General features: G+C 42.0%; 1 protein-coding gene across 1 annotated transcript; it reads left to right on the top strand.

The window, feature by feature from the left end:
• Positions 1-9,670: 9,670 nt before the first annotated feature.
• On the top strand, positions 9,671-12,644 carry LOC147530788 (uncharacterized). The gene is made up of 5 exons (XM_086647113.1): positions 9,671-9,947; positions 10,131-10,816; positions 11,124-11,190; positions 11,832-12,163; positions 12,552-12,644. Exons 1-5 carry the CDS (start codon positions 9,671-9,673, stop codon positions 12,642-12,644), a joined length of 1,455 nt encoding a protein of 484 aa, XP_086503239.1.
• Positions 12,645-19,436: the final 6,792 nt, after the last annotated feature.

The following is a 19,436-nucleotide window of genomic DNA, read 5'->3' on the forward strand; positions in this document are numbered from 1 at the left end:
CATTCCCCTTTGAATCCTGGCAGCCCGACAACAAAGTCCATGCATGCTAAAATCCTCCATGCTAAGGCTGGGAAAATAGCCTGAGAACCCGAGGGCCGCACGGCCAAACCCGGTCTGGAAGAGTACCATGGGAGCCCGAGACCAGGTTCGGATAAGCCCGACCCGTTACTTCGGGCATTCATAGGCGGGGGTCGGGTAAGCTTTCCTGCCCGTCACCGGGCCTGAAATGCCTGCACACTAGGAACCCGAAAGTACCCGCCCGTTAGAAAACACCCCTAATTGGATAATATTAGGGTTTTGAATCTCCCACATGCGACAACTATGAACTCTGCCTCATTCTGTCGTCTTCTCTTTTCTTCCAAAAGTGAGTGAGAGCCTGAGAGGGATATGGGGAAAGATGAAGAGGAATATAAATTATATGAGACATAGTTGAGTTTGTTCATCATTTCTATTTGAGTTTGTTCATCATTTGTTTTCATCATTCTCTTGCTAGATCATCAAAAGTAACAACCAAGGAGGAAATGGATCTCCAACTCTCTTTTCAATCTTAATTCTTCTTTGTTCATCATTTCTTTTGCATTAATTTCTTATATTTCTTCTTTATCATTTCTTATCCTTGTTCTTTCTTATCCTTTTTTTGTGTTCTTCTCCTATCTTTCTTCATTACTTTTCTTATATTAAAGATCTGATTATATATCTTGTTGCAGATCTGTTTAGATGATGAGATCTAAAGTTGGAATGAAGCTATATTTTCTTCAACAAATGTTATAGATCAATTTTGAAGCAAAATCAGTTGTTTTTGCAAATAGAAATTCTTTGTTGACGTCTTGATGGTGAAATGATGATCTAATTGATGAGATTCAGACATGGAATGAAGCAAAATAATAATTTTTTAACTATTAAAATAATATAATAACCCTTAACCCGACGAGCCCGCAACCCGATGAGCTCGATGGCTGTAATGGTTGTGGACGACTAGTGTTCAACTCTTTTTACATATTTGTCCGCCCGAACGTGCCGGACTGCCCTAATGTTCACCTGAATCTCGAGCCTAACCGGCTCGACTGCCCTAATGTTCACCTGAATCCCGAGCCCGAACGGGTAAGCCCGTTTCCCACTCTTATTCCATGGCGATGTAGGAACAAGAAGAGGAGTGTAAAATCCAGTATTTTGCACCCGTCCTTTAGATTCTTGACATATTCTACACTTCTCGACAAACCTGTACGTGTCACGCCTCATTCTTGGCCAAATTTTTTATGTTCAATCATAGCATAGGTCTTATCACGACTAAAGTGTCCTCCCAAACCACTACTATGTGTATCGGCGATGATTCTTTCACGTATATGAGCAATCATAATTGATTACCTTTAAAGAGGAATTCATTATGCAAGATGAAACTACCTTCCTGGCCTGTTTTACAATCGTTCTAAATTGAACTAAAGTATGGATCAGCAACTTATAACTCCTTGAAACAGTTAAATCCTTCAATAGTTGTAGTCATACTTGTCAAAAGCATTGTTATCCTGCTGAGGGAATCTGCCACTTTATTGGAGATTCCTGATTTATGCTTTATGGAAAATGTGAATTGCTGAAGAAATGAATCGCAACGTGCATGTCTTTTGTCTAATTTTTTTTTGTTGTTAATATGTTTTAGTGCTTCGTGGTCAGAAAACTGAACGAACTCCCTTTGTATCAAATAGTGTTGCAAATGCCTTAATTCTTGACCATAGGTACTATATCTCCGCCTTATGTCATTTAATTTCTCGCTGTAAAATGCTATTGGTTTCCCTTCTTGGCTTAAGACTACACCAATCCCACTCCGGATGCATCACATTCCACTTGGAAAACCCTGCCAAAGTCAGGAAATGCTAGAATAGGTGCCGAACAAAACTTTTATTTTATATCTTGGAAGCTTTTCCCAGCATGTGCAGTCCATTCGAACTCTCCTTTCTTCATACAATCAGTTAATGGAGCAACTATGGTGCTGAAATTTCAGATCAAGCGTCGGTAAAATGTTGTTAATCCATAAAAGCTGCGTACTTCTTTTACTGTAGTTGGTGTTGGCCAGTTCTTGATTGCTTCAGCTTTATTCTCATCCATCTTAATTCCACTCGCACTTACCATATAACCCAAAAACATCAAAGAGTTAGTGAGAAATTCACACTTCTTCAAGTTAATATAGAGCTTTTCTTGGTGTAAGACATCGAGTACTTCCCTTAGATGTAGTAAATGTGATTCTTTAGTTGGATTATAGATTAAAATATCGTCAAAATACACAACCACGAACTTCCTAATAAATGGCTTAAGAGCTTGATTTATCAAACGCATGAAGGTGCTTGGGGCATTAGACAAACCAAATGACATCACAATCCATTCGTATAATCCTTCTTTTCTTTTAAATGTTGTTTTCCACTCATCGCCATCACGAATTCTGACTTGGTGATAAGCACTCTTCAAATCTATCTTAGAGAATACCTTTGCCCCGTGAAACATGTCAAGCATATCATCTAAGCGAGGTATCGGGAAATGATACTTCATCGTTATTTTGTTAATTGCTCTAATATCAACGCACATCCTCCACGAGTCGTCTTTCTTTAGGGTTAACAACGCCGGAACAACACAAGGACTCATTGATTCCCTTATGAATCCTTTTTTTAACAGATCTTCGACTTGTCTTTGGAGTTTTTCGTGTTCTTCCGGACTCATTCGATAATGCGGCAAACTCGGAAGGCTAATTCCTGGGACCAAATTAATATGATGCTGGATACTTCTCTAAGGTGGTAATCCGACAGGTAGATCACTAGGGAATACTTCAGTAAATTCTTTTAGCAATTATTCAATTTCAGCAGAATGTGTTTGTTGTTGTGGTTCCTTCACCTCTTTCAAAACAAGAACATATGCAGTCGAATCTGCCTCAAACTCTTTTAGAAACTGTTGAACACTCAAAGAAGCACGATCTTCTTCCTTTTTACCTTTGGGGAAGTCTTCATTTTGCATCGACGCCAAAACCACTTTAACTCCATTCTTGTAAAAAACATAAATATTCTTTTCTCCGAGATGAACTGTGTTGTTATCGTATTTCCATGGTCTACCCAGCAATAGATGACAAGCTTCCATCTCAACGACATCACATAAAACCTCATCTGAATAACTTTTACCGATAGAACAGGGGACACGACATTGATGTGTTACCTTCACTTCACTTCCTTTCTTGAACCATACCACTTTGTATGGCTTTTGGATGTGATTGTACGACAAGATTCAACTTGTTCACCATTTCTCTAGAAACAAAATTCTCACAGATACCACCATCAATAATAACATTGCAAAGTCGTCTATGTAATGAACATCTCGTTTTAAAGATGTTACTACTTTGTTGCCTGTTCTCGATGGATTTTGGTGTTAACATTGCTCGTCGAACAACGAGAGTTGGCAGATCCTTGTCATCATATAAGACTTGATATTTCTAGATTTTCAACATCACGATCATGCTGTCTTCTTGGGAAGGTTCAAATCTTCAACCCCTTCATCAAGTAGCAAATTAGCATTCTTCCTTCGACATTCAGCTGATTTATGCCCCTCTTTTCCACACTTGATGCATTTTATTTTATCACCTACAAATTGATTTCTAGCGTCACGGTTTTCAACATTAAAATTAGTTGTTCCAAATTCTTGATTTTGTCCACGTCCTAGAGAGTTAGGTGTTGATCCCGAACTTTGCATAAACGACAGTCATTCCCCTGTCTTTGACGCAACACCTCGAGCGAATGGCGTCTCCAACCGCCGCCTCTTATCAATTTGGTTATAATGATTATTCAGTTTTGTTTGTTGTGATTCAACCTTCATTGCCAACTGTGCAACACTTGCCAAAGTCCAACAAGGTTGTAACTCAACCCAATTAAAAATACTTGGGTGTAGTCCCATCAAATAACGATGTGTGACCTGCATTTCGGATTCGACTAAGTTTACACGCGTCTTCGTTTTATAGAAATTGTTGGTGTACTCCTTAACTGAACGTCTTCCTTATTGAAGGGATTGGTATTTTGGAACAAAAGTCCTTCGTAGTTCAATGGAAGAAATTGGCTTCGAATTAGTCGCTTCATCTTTGTCCAAGTCTGAACTTGTTCCTTTCCTGCTTGCATTCTTGTCATTTGTAATCGCTGCCACTAGGGAGATGCATAACCTTTTAATTTAACAGCCACTAATTTCACCTTTCTATTATCTGGAAGTTCCATATATTGGAAAATTCTGTCTACTTCGTTCAACCAGTCCAAAACTTCCGTAATTTGTTCTTCTCTTGTAAAATCTGGAATCTCAATTCTAACATGTGGATTTTGATTACGTTGGACACCGAAGTTGACAACAGGTTGCCTCTCATAAGGCCGTCTATCCATTTCTTCATCAGAAGATTCTAGTGTAGGAAATTATGTTTGCACCCTTACTTTATTTGTTTGTCTTCTTCGATGATAAGTTTGTTCAAATGTGTTAGCACGTTGTTCTCTTTGTTCCATATTAGTCAGATTAACAGGGCCAAAGATTCCAGCTTGCTCCAGGCGATCACAAAGCTGAGTAATCTGCCATCGAAGAGACTTCGTGTCTTCTCTACTAACAATATTATTTGTTGGTAGATTTGCTTCCGTCGTTCTTTGGTTTTGCTCCAAGTTATTACCACCCCCACCATATTTTTGCAGAATCACAAATCTTTGTAGCCTTGATACCTTTTAAAGAAAACACATTAGTACTTGCTTCCTTAGAATCAGAAGGATAATACTCCAAACACCGTCGGTGTCCTGATTTCTTGAGTTGAAACCAAGGAAAAGACTTTGAGAACCCTTTGCTAGAAAATACCTTTACTATTACTTGATTTTAGAAAGATGTAGACTGACTTACAACCTAGAGATATTTCCGACTTATAGCATTCCAGATACAACGCTTCCACTTCTCTAGACAGCAACTAGACAACTCTGAACATTACCTAGACACTTCATTAATATTTAGAATTTAATATTCTTTGACTAATTAGACTATTGACTTGACTGCTCCAGACCCTAGAGAACTACCATATTCTAGAATCATCTGATCATTGATATCTCCGGATCTCAATCTATCTTAATCCTTATAGTCTAATGTTCGCCCTCAAGTTGGAATGCGGAACTTGTGAAGTATCCGACTTGAAGACTGGACTTGGAAAAGATGAATGTCTGCGCATGCGATCAGATTCAAAGCTTGATGATGGTCCCTGAAAAGTCACCCTAAAAGGTCTCCACCCGCAAGTATACGGGTATCAAGTAGTATCTCGGTAAGACTAAGGTCAATCCACAGAGACTAAGTCAAACCTATTCTAAAACTTAGAACTAACACGGTTTTTTGTTCAAATGGTTTTTGATAAAACGATTCAATAACACTTACACAACGAATAGATAATTAATCGAGAAAACTTGTGAGAGGGACAACCTAGAGTTTTGAAATCCACCTTGAACTATCGTAAATGATTTCGCCTCCTACTTAACATGAATCTCTAACTTTATAACTCAACATTTAGAAAATAACATTATCTAAACATCAGAAAATATAACATTCTAAACAAACGTATTCAAGATGTACTATCCCAATTTCAAGTCCTAAATAATTATATCCCAACTGTCGTCTATCAAATTACAAGTATAAATCATTATTCTATGGAATCGAATTGGTATAGTTAGATAATAATGCACATTTAATAAGAGACATGACAAGAAAGAAAGAAAAATAACTATTTACTTATGCTCGAAGTTTCATCTTCGCTCTAGATAATGGAATTAGCAACTCATACTCATCAAAGACATCATAAACATTTTCATAAAATAATAATCAAGGATAAAATGTAGAAAATCACCGAATATGAAGCTCTTTGATGATATTTGATAATCTAACAGAGAAGAAGAAAGAGATTCTTGTTCAGTCTGTTGTGCATGTACAACTCGTGCACACGTCACCACATCCCAGGTATCTTGCCATGCATTTACTCTGTAACGGTCAAACCTTTACTCCCCCCAACGGATCACTCCTCAAGCCTATATAAAGAGAGGAACACTTTCATTTCTGGGGACATCGAAAGCAGAGCAAAGCAACCCATACTACTTCTTCTTTCTCCACTCGCTCTCTGTTCTTCGACTATCCTTGAGACATTTTGCATACAAGTTCACCTGGTTCTGGTCGTGGACACTACTAGACGCCTCAAGGGTGTTAAAGCTTATCCTTGCTCGACGCTTCCTGCTCGACGCTTCCAGACGTCTTCGAGGAGATCACAACCTTCTTCTTGCTCGACGCTACTGGTAACATCTACTCTCATACTTCTGATCATTTCACTCCCGTAGATTAGAACTCCGGTCATTCTACGAGCCTAACCACTCTCCGATTGTACATCAACGGTTAAACCCTCGGCTTTTCATTTATTATCTATTGTAATACTTTGCTGACTTGACCGTCGGAGGGCCCTTGGCAGGCACCATCCCGGTGTCCCCCCAAGCCTTCACGGGTTTGTTTGTGTCTGTTCACCTTCTTTTGCAGGTTTCTTCCACACGTTGCTGGTGACCATCAATAAAAAACTCGACGTTTGGAATTCCAGAAGACGTTTCCGCTTCCGACCTTCTGACTTCCGACCCGTAGACTTCTCACCGTCTACAGTTTGGCGCCCACCGTGGGACCTCATCAACTAACAACGAAGACAATCAGCCAAATGGAAGAGAACATGACACCTGCTCCTCTTGACGTTTCTGCTTAACTTGCTGCACTTACCGCTCAAGTACGAGAGAACTCTGAACGCTTCAAAGCGTTGGAAGAAGAGAACCTGTTGGTTAGAGCAGAGAACCAATTACTCCAGGAAAAAATTACTGAACTTTCTATGACGACTCCAGGAGGTTCCAGAATTCATACCTCGAAAAATGCCAGACCAGTTCCTACAAGTACAGAAGGAGCAGGCCCCTCGAGTCAAGAAATTCCTGTAACAGTTGGAGGATCAACTCCAATCCCTACCGCTACTCCTCTCACACCATTACGTGTCTCCCAGCACACGCATCAAACTCTTCCAACTACTACACCCTTTTACTCTTCTTTCCCATATACTTTACCTACTATGTATCCTATGACAAATGGATCAACTCAAGTTAATGTATCTTCTGATTCCCTTCCGTTTACGTTTATAGGTACTCCTCTAGAACAGGCAATGGCAAAGAAGTTAGCAGAGATGGAAGCATTGATTACACGTATTCCAGGAATGCCCACTCCTTTCAAAAAGAGTCTTCCTCACAGCTACGCTGACTCGCCCTTTGTCGACGCTATCGCGTTGGTGGAGATGCCAAAGAAGTTTTCTTTCCCAAACATGAAGATGTATGATGGTACATCTGACCCAGATGACCACATTGCCTCTTACAAACAGAGGATGTTCACAGCAGCTATTCCAAGAGACCTGCGTGAAGCCTGCATGTGCAAAAGTTTTGGGTCTATTCTCATCGGACCAGCATTGCAGTGGTACACAAACCTCCCAAATAACTCGATTGCATCATTTGCCCAGTTGACGGACACCTTTGTCGAACAATTCGCTAGCAGCAAAAAGTTGGAAAAACTTTCTGGTGACTTGTACCGAGTCCACCAAAGAAGAGGAGAACCACTACGTGACTACGTGGGAAGATTTAACAGGGAGAAAGTATCTATCCCTTATTGTAACCAGGAAGCTGCTGTAGACGCCTTCAGAAAAGGTCTTCTACCAGATGGAGAGCTTTACAAAGAACTCACAAAGTTTAACTGCACTACAATGGAATACGTATTAGCAAGGGCGTGGGTAGAAATTCGTTGGGAAGAAGACGAAGCCCACCGAAACAGGTCATACTCGTATGAAGGAAGAAACAGTGATCGGCGCTCTAGACAGTCCGACAGAAGGACCGATCGTCGACATGCAGAACCATATCCAACATCCAGAGGACCCTTGTCCAGGGAGAATAGGAAACCATTCAGCACCCCCTCTGGGCGTCCAAGTGATAAAAATCAAGCGCCTGTTCGCTCTAAAATTCCAGAATACAATCTCAACATTGAACCTGTCGAAGTAGTCGCTGTAATGAAAGGAATGGGCAATGTAGTAAGATGGCCCGCCAAGACAAAAACTCCTAGTTATAAGAGAGACAATACCAAGTGGTGTGAGTTCCACGCTGACCACGGGCACATGACCACTGATTGCATAGCCCTTCGACTAGAAGTAGCTGAACTCTTGAAGAGAGGTCACCTCACTGACCTATTGACAGATAAAGGGAAAAACACTATAGCCCAAAGAAATGTTCATCCAAAGGAACCAGAGGAACCAACTCCAACAAAAACATGTTTGGTTATCACAGGAGGATCAGAAGTAAGAGGAGTCAGTCATTCAGCTGCCAAAAGAAGTGCTCGTATCGCTGCCAACCCAGCTGCTCACTCACCTAAAGCCTCTTCACGTGCCTTCACTGATCAAGTTCTTTGCTTTCCTGACAATGAAGCATCAGGGCTCGTCAACCCTCATCATGACGCTCTCGTTATCTCACTCACTATCTCGAACGTCTTTGTTAAAAGAATACTTGTTGATAATGGTTCGTCTACTAACGTGTTGATTTTACATGCATTGCAAGGAATGGGACTGGAAGAAACGAGTATATGTCGCCGACCCACCATTCTCATCGGTTTCAGTGGCGAGCAAAAGTACACGCTCGGTGAAATTTCTTTACCTGTTTTTGCAGGTGGAATCAACATGAGTACAACCTTCGTAGTACTCGACAGTCCCTCTGCCTACAACATCATACTTGGACGTCCTTGGATCCACAACATGAGGGCGGTCCCATCAACCTTCCACCAAGTTATAAGGTTCCCTACTCCGTGGGGGGTACGTGAAGTCAAAGGCGAACAGAGCACGTCTCGAAACTGCTACAAAAACACCTTGAAGACGCCCAAAGCTCCCTTATAACAATTACAGACAGAACAACTACTCCATAGTGACCCAGACAAGCCAACTATGGAGGAGTTGGATGAAGTACAGATTCATTCAGAGCTAACAGATCATAAAGTACAGATCGGTTCAAGACTGAGTCCTACGCTCAGAGAAAAGCTAGTAGAATTCCTCACGCTTCACCACGACTGCTTCACATGGTCACACGCTGACATGACAGGTATTGATTCGCAAGTTATCGTTCATAAATTACAGGTTGATCCGAGCTTCCCTCCGGTCAAGCAAAAGAGAAGAAAGTTTGCTCCAGAAAGAAACAAAGTAATCAACGAAGAAATTCAAAAGTTGATCGACATCAGTTCAGTTCGTGAGGTCCACTATCCCGACTGCCTTGCTAATGTAGTAATGGTAAAAAAGAAGAATGTTAAGTGGAGAGTGTGTATCGATTTTACCGACCTCAATAAGGCGTGTCCAAAAGACTCCTTTCCATTACCACATATTGACATGCTAGTCGACGCTACATCTGGACACGAACTCCTCAGTTTCATGGATGCCTTCTCCTGGTACAATCAGATCTTGATGTATCCTGATGATCAAGAGAAAACTGCCTTTGTGACATAAAGAGGCATCTTTTGCTACAAAGTAATGCCCTTCGGCTTAAAGAACGCAGGAGCCACTTACCAAAGGCTCGTCAACCGAATGTTCGCTGAAATGATAGGGGATACGATGGAAGTGTATATAGACGACATGTTGGTTAAGTCATTGGAAGCGGAACAACATCTCGATCACCTTCGCCAAGCTTTCGACGTCCTCAAAAGGTATAACATGAAACTAAACCCTGCTAAATGTTCATTTGGTGTTTCCTCAAGAAAATTCTTAGGTTACATGGTGACACAAAGAGGAATCGAAGCCAACCCAGAACAGATACAAGCAGTCATGGACATTCCATCTCCCACTTGCATAAAAGACGTGCAGAAATTAGCAGGGAGAGTCGCCGCACTCAGTCGCTTCATATCGAAATCTTCTGAAAAGTGCTACCTTTTCTTCGCCACCCTACGCAAGTCAAAAAACTTTGAGTGGACGCCAGCATGCGAAGATGCACTTCAACAACTCAAAGCGTACCTGACCTCACCACCTCTACTCTCAAAACCCAAAGAAGGTGAGAAACTTTACATTTATTTGGCAGTTGCGGAGACAGCAGTAAGCGCTGTGCTGGTACGAGAAGAAGATAAAAAACAACTTCCAGTCTACTACGTGAGCAAATCACTTCTAGACGCAGAGACCCGATACAGCCGGTTAGAAAAGCTTTCCCTTGCACTGGTTACTGCTGCTCGTAAACTCAGACCTTATTTCCAGTGTCACTCAATAGTGGTCGTTACGACATTTCCTCTAAAGAATGTTCTCCACAAACCTGAACTTTATGGACGTCTCACCAAGTGGGCAGTGGAGCTGAGTGAATATGACATTTCATACCAACCAAGAACCGCCATCAAATCACAGGTATTAGCTGATTTCCTTGTTGATTTTTCACCTAACATACTAATACAGGCAGAGAAAGAGTTGTTGTGCTTAACCGACAAAAGCGAACAAAAGTGGAACCTATCAATAGATGGTTCAAGCAACATGAACGGTGTAGGGTTGGGGATAGCTCTGACTTCTCCCGAAGGAGATCTAATACAACGAGCTATCCGTTGTGCATTCAAAGCAACAAACAATGAAGCTGAATACGAGGCGCTTATAGCTGGGCTTACACTTGCAAAAGAAATGGGAATCCAGAGATTAGACGTTAAGTTAGACTCCCAACTCATTGTCAACCAGTTACAGGGAACTTATCAAGCACGTGACGCCAAGATGACTGCATACCTTGCTCACGTAAAAGAGTTACAAACGTCCTTCAAAGAAATGAACATAACACAGATACCTCGTCTAGAGAATGGACACGCTGATGCGCTCGCTAACCTCGGTTCTTCCATTCAAACAAAGGTAACTCAAAATATTCCTCTAGTTTTGCTCGAGTGGCCAGCAGTATGGAAAAATCCTACTTTAGAGGTAGCCGCTACGGATCAAATCGATAGCTGGATGAATCCCTTGATTCGATACTTGGAAAATGATGAATTACCAGAAGACAAAGGAGAAGCGAGAAAGATTCGTGCTAAAGCTGCCCGATACACCATCCTAGATGGACAACTACTCAAGAGGTCATACTCAGGACCTTATCTCAAGTGTATCACCCCACAAGAAGCCAGGTACGTCCTCGTTGAATTATATGCAGGAGAATGTGGGAATCATTTCGGAGGACGCAGTCTAACAACTAGAGTACTCACTACCGGGTACTATTGGCCAACCATGAGGTCAGATTGCATTGACTTCGTAAAGAAGTGTGATAGTTGTCAGCGCTTCGCACCCACATCTCATCTCCCCCCAGAACGTCTCAACTCAATATTATCTCCTTTGCCATTCATGAAATGGGGGATGGACATAGTAGGAAAACTTCCTACAGCACCTGGACAACGGGTGTACATGTTAGCTGTGACGGACTACTTCACCAAATGGATTGAAGCAGAAGCATTCCACCAAGTTCGAGATAGAGAGGTAAAAAGTTTTATTTGGAAGAATGTCATTTGCAGGTTTGGCGTTCCAAAAGAAATTGTGACCGAAAACGGTTCGCAATTCATTAGTTTCGACTTTCAAGATTTTTGTAATGAATGGGGGATCAAACTAAACTTCTCAACTCCAAGATACCCCCATGCAAATGGACAAGCTGAATCTTCCAACAAAACAATCATGAACACAATAAAGAAACGATTGAAGAAAGCCAAAGGCGCCTGAGCAGATGAACTACCAGGAGTCTTATGGGCGTACAGAACCACTGTTCGAACTCCAACAGGAGATACTCCTTTCTCACTCGCTTATGGCTCAGAAGCTGTCATACCCGCAGAAGCAGGACTTCCTTCTACCCGTTACCAAAGGACAGAAGAAGAAAGTAACTGGCAACAACTCAATCACAATTTCGACACGCTCGATGAAATTCGTGATATGGCAGCCATTAGAAATGCAGCTTACCAACAGAAAGTAGCACGTCATTACAACAGAAACATACGAGCTCGAACGTTTAAGGTAGGAGATTGGGTACTTCAAAAAGTGTTCCAGAACACCAAAGAAAGTGGCGCTGGAAAACTTGCACCCACTTGGGAAGACCCGTATCAGATCACTAAAGTGGTACGACAAGGAGCGTATAAAATTCAAGCACAAGATGGACGTGACATAAACAACAGTTGGAATGCCGTGCATCTCAAACTGTATCATTTCTAAACTCCATTGTTACTTCTTTGTTTTCTCTCCTGCTTGTACATGTACTGACTTAGGCATCGGAGAGTCGGTGGGATTTCCACCGACTATAGCCCCTCAACGGAAATTGTGCAGGTAAAAACATCTTCACACCAGTACACGTTTCACGCTCACAAGAACATGTCGAGAGGAAATGGGAAGTAGTTTCCGCACTCTAAACTCAAATATTTCATCTTTCGCTTCTCTTTTAGTACTTGACTAACTTGAGCGTCGGAGGGTCAATGGCCATGCCATTGACCACTTGTTTCTTCCCCCACAGGAAATCAAGGGCACCTCTTGGCGAAGGATAACACAGCCTAAGTCCAGCACAAAGTTCAGTACTACACTTAGGCTGGGGGGAACACACTCATGATGTATTTTGACAAACAGATGTGGGGAAAAGCAAGCATTAACAAAGAAACAACGAAGTGCACGTAAAGACATATGAAGAAGCAAAAGATGAAGAAGCAATAAAATGCACGTAAAGACATATGAAGAAGCAATAAAACGCACGTAAAGACATATGAAGAAGCAACAGATGAAGAAATGCACGTAAAGACATATGGAGAAGCAACAGATGAAGAAGCAATAAAAACGCATGAAAAGATAACATAAACCAGGTGACCAGGTGTGAATGTACAACAAACTCAACTACAAGACAATCCGTTTGTCTGTCTACATTCGCAAGCATCGACAAAGTGGCAACCCGGTTGCTCATTTTCTTTACATATACTTAGCAACCCGATCGCTCATCTGTTTTACATGTACTCGGCAACCCGATTGCCTCTCTTCTTGTAAAAAGGCTTACAGGCGACAACCTGATTGTCTTGTACTCGTACTACTTGTCTCAATAAAGGATTTCTCGAGGTATTATTTCATTTATGTGTGGATTCCAAAGCCTAAGTTTCTTACTTCTACTCGTCTTTATACGTACACAAGTTCCATATAGTCTACAAAACATAAGTCAACACGACTTATAAAAGGCAGCCCGATTGCTCATACACATTCACAACTTGTGTACACAATGTAAGCGTAAACGAAATACTTCATTTAGAATGTAACAAGTGAGAATCAACGTCTCACCAAGTTCAAGTCAAAATACTTAGAAAGAATGGGGCAAAAACTCACCCATTCACGAAATCCATCAAACTAGTACTGAAACAAAAACAAACGAGCAAAGAAAGAAATAGAGTCCACGACTCAAAAGGCATCTCTAGTCAGAGCAAGAATTTAGGTGGTAATCAACATCCTTCAGGGCCTCATAACGCGCAATCTCCCCCTCCAAGTCCCACTCCGTGTGCTCCTTCGCGACATACTCCTTCATCACCTCGCCTCGAGCTACTGCTACGGTATTGTAACTCATCTCTTTAAGCACTCTCGCACACTTCTTATGCGAGATCTTCAGCTTGGAGTTCTTGGCTTCTAACTCCTCATAGCGCCCTTGCATGGATCTCTCCGACTCTGCGTGGCGACTACTCTCCGCTTCGATCTGCGCGTTCAAAGAACTAATATGTTCCTGGGCGTAGTTCGCACTCATCATCGCCTACAACAAAGAATATGGATGTTAGCACATACAAGTCGGGAAGCCGATGATGTAGCAGACGCCTGCTCTAACACTTTTTGAACTACAAACCTGGTAACCACTAAGCGTCGTCTGCTCCAACGCCTTCTGAACACCTATCTTCTTAAGATAGGCTTTATCACTCTCAGACGTTAAGGAGCTAGAAACACGTCGAAGGGAGGATGGATCTTCGAACACCGACATCGAGGAGGAAAAATCCACGTGCATCGCTCCAGAGTCTGCCTCATGTGTATTAACTCTCGAGGAAGAGGGTCCAACACCAGAAGTAGGGGATGAACGAGCACACGCTCGGGAGACGTTTCGACCTTCGGCTTCTTCGTTGGAATTTTCTTTTTGGAGGCCACCTCCTTAGCTGATGGTACCTTCAAACTCTTTCCTGGAGCCATATTTCCACCTGTAAAAAACAAAGGAAACAGCTGAAGAAAACATCTACGCGCGCGAAGGAGACAGGTAAAAGTCAAACGGCTGGAGAAAGCTGGTGCGCGCAAAAAGCAGAACACGTACCCTGTGCGCGCCTAGGAGCTACAGACTCAGTCTCTCCGAAAACCAGCCTTCTCCAACTCCTCCTCAATACGGGCTCCTCCCAGAAATTCTGGAACTTGGCTATCTGATCTTCACGAGAAAGTCCGTGCAAGTTCCCGTCTGCCAATTCTACATTACAAAGAGCAGATGTCAGAGTAAAACATGTGGAACAAAACATGTGAAACAAAACATGTGGAACAAAACATGTGGAACAAAACATGTGAAACAAAACATGTGGAACAAAACATGTGGAACAAAACATGTGAAACAAAACATGTGAAACAAAATATGTGAAACAAAACATGTGGAACAAAACATGTGAAACAAAACATGTGAAACAAAACGTGTGAAAACAAAACATGTGAAAACCAAACACACGAAAACAGAGCATGTGAAAGCGAAATCGACAATATGGACAACACTCACGAGCATCTCTCCATCTGAACGAGACATTCCCGTACTCGCGCGGGGAAAACGCGCCGTCCCTCTTAACAAAGAAGAACCGACGCTGCCAATTCTTTTCAGAACGTGGCAAACCGACTATAACTTTTTGCATCCTTGGACGGACTTTGAGTTGGTACTGCCTTGATCCATGATCATTTGCTTTCATGAAATAATGGGCAGTTACGTCTTGCGCGGTTAAAGGCTCGTTCAGATTCTCCCCAAGCTTCTCCAAAGCCATCAACAACCTCCACGCGTTCGGTATGAGTTGAGTAGGGGCTATTCCAAACCTGACCAACACATCCCTCACCAGACAAGAAATGAGGAATCGTATGCCCGCTTCTAGAAAGTTCTCATAAAGGGCATAATATCCAGGCCGACGCGACTCGACTACAGTTTCACCAGGTTCAAGCGCTCTCATCTTTAGAGTTGCTGGAATTTGATACCTCATCCTGAGGTTTTCTACGCACTCCTCAGTCAGCACCGAGAGTTGTTGTTCCGCATCGATCTCGTCATCAGAAGATGAGTCAACATGAGGCTCTCCACCTAAATGCGGAGAAAGCTCAGCGCTACTTTGTTCACGGTTGTATGGAAAGTCCTGACCATCCTACGTATCAAAGGGAAAACACACTCAGGAATGCCTCACACGAGTACAAGACAGACTAACTGAAAATCGCGTGCAAAATGGAGGCACGTACAAAATAAAGACACTTACGAATCAAGAACGCGTATAGACGAGTCACGTTAATTGAAGGTATTTTCCGTACTACTTACAGGATTGAGCAATTTTTCTCTTGTGCACAGATACACGTCAGAGATTATACACGCATCCTCCTCATGAGTACGTGTACACACCTCCACCTCACAAGTTTTACATGTACACCCACACGTGCTACTAATTTACGTGTACTCCTACATGCTTCACCGGTTCACTCGTGCGCCAATACGAATTACAAGTTTACTTGTACTATAACTACTATCAGTTTGCATGCACATTTACAACTACTCCTAGTTTACACAACGGCTACAGGTTCCCGTGTATCCCTATAACTACTACGAGTGGGTGCATACGTCTACTACAAGTTCACATGCATACGGGAAGTTTCGTACAAGCACTAATATGGAAGAACATGCTGATCGGTAAGACAAACGTAAAATAGCAAATTCCATACGACAAAAACAGATCGAAGGATCGAAATTTCAAAAAATGGAAAAATGACTTACTTGTTGAGAATTGGTATGAAGATCACGAAGAACGCGAAGAACAGGAGAAAACCGCTTCTAGAAATCCAGAGCTCTAAAAAAATTTCACAACAATGAACTTCAAAGGCCTAAGGATCCCTTTTATAGGGCTCCCAACCCCTGATCAAAGGGCCACGTCGACTCACAGGTCACATCGCCACATGGCAAGATCCTGATGATCAATGACATAAACGCCACCTGGGCGTCCACATGGCACAACTCTGCCAAGTCACCAAATTCGGTCACCCCGAAAAAGAACTCCCAGGCAACAGAGGACCCTCCACGCTGCCCAGGCAGCGTGGGGACGACACTCGAGGCGCCTCGATTCAAACGAACCTTCAACGTTGTCCGACAACGCGAGGGACATCTCGGAACCTGTCCGACGATGGGGAAGGTCTCCCGGACTTCTCCTCCCAAGCAGGGCTGCAACATTGTTAGCTGGTTTACACACCTAACACAGAATTCATCTGACCAACGAGACCGCTCTCGTTCCCTCTTCCTCATCTACTCTCCAAGGAAATAGACCATTTACTTAGAGAGTGGGGGACAAACCGTGTTGACCAAAAACTACACCTGGGCCCTCGACGATAAAATGTCCATTGAGACGTCAAGCCCAACTCGGCTCGCTTGTCCTTGTTTTGGCCCAGCCCAGAAGTCTCTTAATTGTCCCTCGTCAACTAGACCCTAAAACTCGTGTCAAGGCCCAATCACGTGCAAAGAGTTTCCACATGCACAAAACTCCTCACGCCCGAATCTCCACACGTCTGGCGCTCGACACGTCTATATCTCCACGCACCACGTGTAAGAGATTATTTAATGAAGAGATCCTCTACATGTCAAATATATCCATAATGACAAAGATCTCAGACTTTGTCAACGTAACTCCAGCAACGAATATCCCCCCATTGATAAAAGGCATAACATGGTAACGTCTCACATAAATATGAGACCATGTACATGCACACTGAGAGTCATTACCAGAGAACATGCACAACCGTTGTGCATGTACAACTCGTGCAAACGTCACCACATCCCAGGTATCTTGCCATGCATTTACTCTGTAACGGTCAAACCTTTACTCCCCCCAACGGATCACTCCTCAAGCCTATATAAAGAGAGGAACACTTTCATTTCTGGGGACATCGAAAGTAGAGCAAAGCAACCCATACTACTTCTTCTTTCTCCACTCGCTCTCTGTTCTTCGACTATCCTTGGGACATTTTGCATACAAGTTCACCTGGTTCTGGTCGTGGACACTACTAGACGCCTCAAGGGTGTTAAAGCTTATCCTTGCTCGACGCTTCCTACTCGACGCTTCCTACTCGACGCTTCCAGACGTCTTCGAGGAGATCACAACCTTCTTCTTGCTCGACGCTACTGGTAACATCTACTCTCATACTTCTAATCATTTCACTCCCGTAGATTCGAACTCCGGTCATTCTACGAGCCTAGCCACTCTCCGATTATAAATCAATGGTTAAACCCTCGGCTTTTCATTTATTATTCATTGTAATACTTTGCTGACTTGACCGTCGGAGGGCCCTTGGCAGGCACCATCCCGGTGTCCCCCCAAGCCTTCACGAGTTTGTTTGTGTCTGTTCACCTTCTTTTGTAGGTTTCTTCCACACGTTGTTGGTGCCCATCAATAAAAAACTCGACGTTTGGAATTCTAGAAGACGTTTCCGCTTTCGACCTTCTGACTTCCGCCCCGTAGACTTCCCACCGTCTACAAAAACACAAGCAAAGCCTCTCACAAAATTTCCTTCTATTTATTCTCTCACTAAAACAATTTTTATTTCCCTCTCTCTTTCTCTGTCCAGAATTGCTCTCAAAGAAGAAGAAGATTAAAATTAAAAAAATCAACAAAGACTCAATAGAAACTCTTATCTGTTCTTCTCCTTCTCTCTCACTAATATTTCTTTAAATCTTAGAAAAGAAGAAGAACAACTCCAAATCACTCCAAGTTTTGCTCCCCAAAAAGAAGATCAGAACCCCTACCTTCCTTCCCCTTCTCTGTTATATGGAAAAAAAACCTTAAAACCAGTCCAGTCCTTCCTCTCTCTCTCTCTATAAATCTTCAATCAATCTCTCTCCGTCTTCTGTAATTTAAAGTGGTAGAGAAAAGAAAGGAAATAAAATCACCTGTTTCTCTGTCTAAAACCAACAACCACTGTTATGTGTGAGGAGAAGAAGACCAGGTTGATTCCTCTCTATATTCTCTCTACCGTAAAAGATCTCATGACATCTCTCTTTACCTAATCTTCAATCAATTATGTTGGAAATACTAATTTGAATTAAGGATAGTTATGGATTGAAGTCATGAGAATTTGGAAAGTAAGTGTGTTCAAGGAGCTCTGTGCGGGCGTCTAGCCTTTATATCTCCAAGTTTAGTTTTTGTTAAATCTCCTTCTTCCCAAGTCCATATTTTATTTCCTACAAGTGGTATCAGAACCGAAGGTTCAATCCTGAGTCTTATCTTGATAAAGCAATCTTCCTATGATACTTGAAGAAAAATGAAGATTAATTGGTGTATCTCCGCGTAAACACAGAATGAAGAAAGAAAAAAATTACAGTACTGGAAAGTCAACACGATAGATGGAGAACGATGCAGACATGAGAAATTCCCATGGAGGAAAATTTTAGCAATGAAAAAATGTATGAAGAAAAAAAAAAGTAGAAAAAAAAGATTGAAGCAAAACGAGAAAAAAAAAAAAAAAAAAAAAAATCCAAAAGGGGGTTGTCAACTTGGTGGTGTGAATGATAAAGCCTCTGAATCCAACCTGATCGAGCTCAAGTAATGTGAAGAGCCTCTGAATCCAACGTGATCATGCTTAAATGATGTGAAGAGCCTTTGCATCCAATGTGATGTGAAGAGCCTATAAATCCAATGTGATTTAGATTTAAGGGCCTCTCAATCTAAAAAGATCAAGCTCAAAATCACATTGAGAAATTTAAAGTACAAGTGGTTGTCCAGAATACAACAAGTTATCAAAATGAAAAATGGGGATATTTGTATTTTCTTATTGTGCAGACCACGAAAAACTTCCAAAAAAATTTCGTACATGTTCAAGAATGTGTTGAACGAGATACTCAAAATATTTATCGACTGTTAGTAGTATACATAAATGAAAGAATAACCAAAGAGCAATTTCAAGTAATTATCCAGATACATGGAGTGAATGTTTATGGTCCGGTTGAAATCAAGGAAAACAATTGCAAGGAAGATTTTGAAGGATATATCCTTGCGGTCTGTAGGAGATGTCCTTCCGAAAGAATGTCCTTCGACCAAAGTAGCAACGTGTTCACTTTGTCAATTAGGATAACGATAACTTTATCCGGAAGATCATCTAGCCCGGTCTAATTAGGGGTCGTAATCCT

This window comes from Eschscholzia californica, unplaced genomic scaffold, assembly GCF_041429995.1.
Source record: "Eschscholzia californica isolate CP2 unplaced genomic scaffold, dmEscCali1.0.p SCAF_6, whole genome shotgun sequence".
In the NCBI taxonomy this organism is placed as follows: Eukaryota; Viridiplantae; Streptophyta; class Magnoliopsida; order Ranunculales; family Papaveraceae; genus Eschscholzia; species Eschscholzia californica.

Bases quoted from the DNA above. Each gene is read 5' to 3' on its own strand.
- LOC147530788 (XM_086647113.1), top strand. From the start codon at position 9,671: ATGGAAGTGTATATAGACGACATGTTGGTTAAGTCATTGGAAGCGGAA. The intron at 9,948-10,130 runs GTCGCTTCATAT...TTTATTTGGCAG, and splicing joins AGGGAGAGTCGCCGCACTCA to TTGCGGAGACAGCAGTAAGC. The intron at 11,191-11,831 runs GTACGTCCTCGT...GAACTCCAACAG, and splicing joins ATCACCCCACAAGAAGCCAG to GAGATACTCCTTTCTCACTC.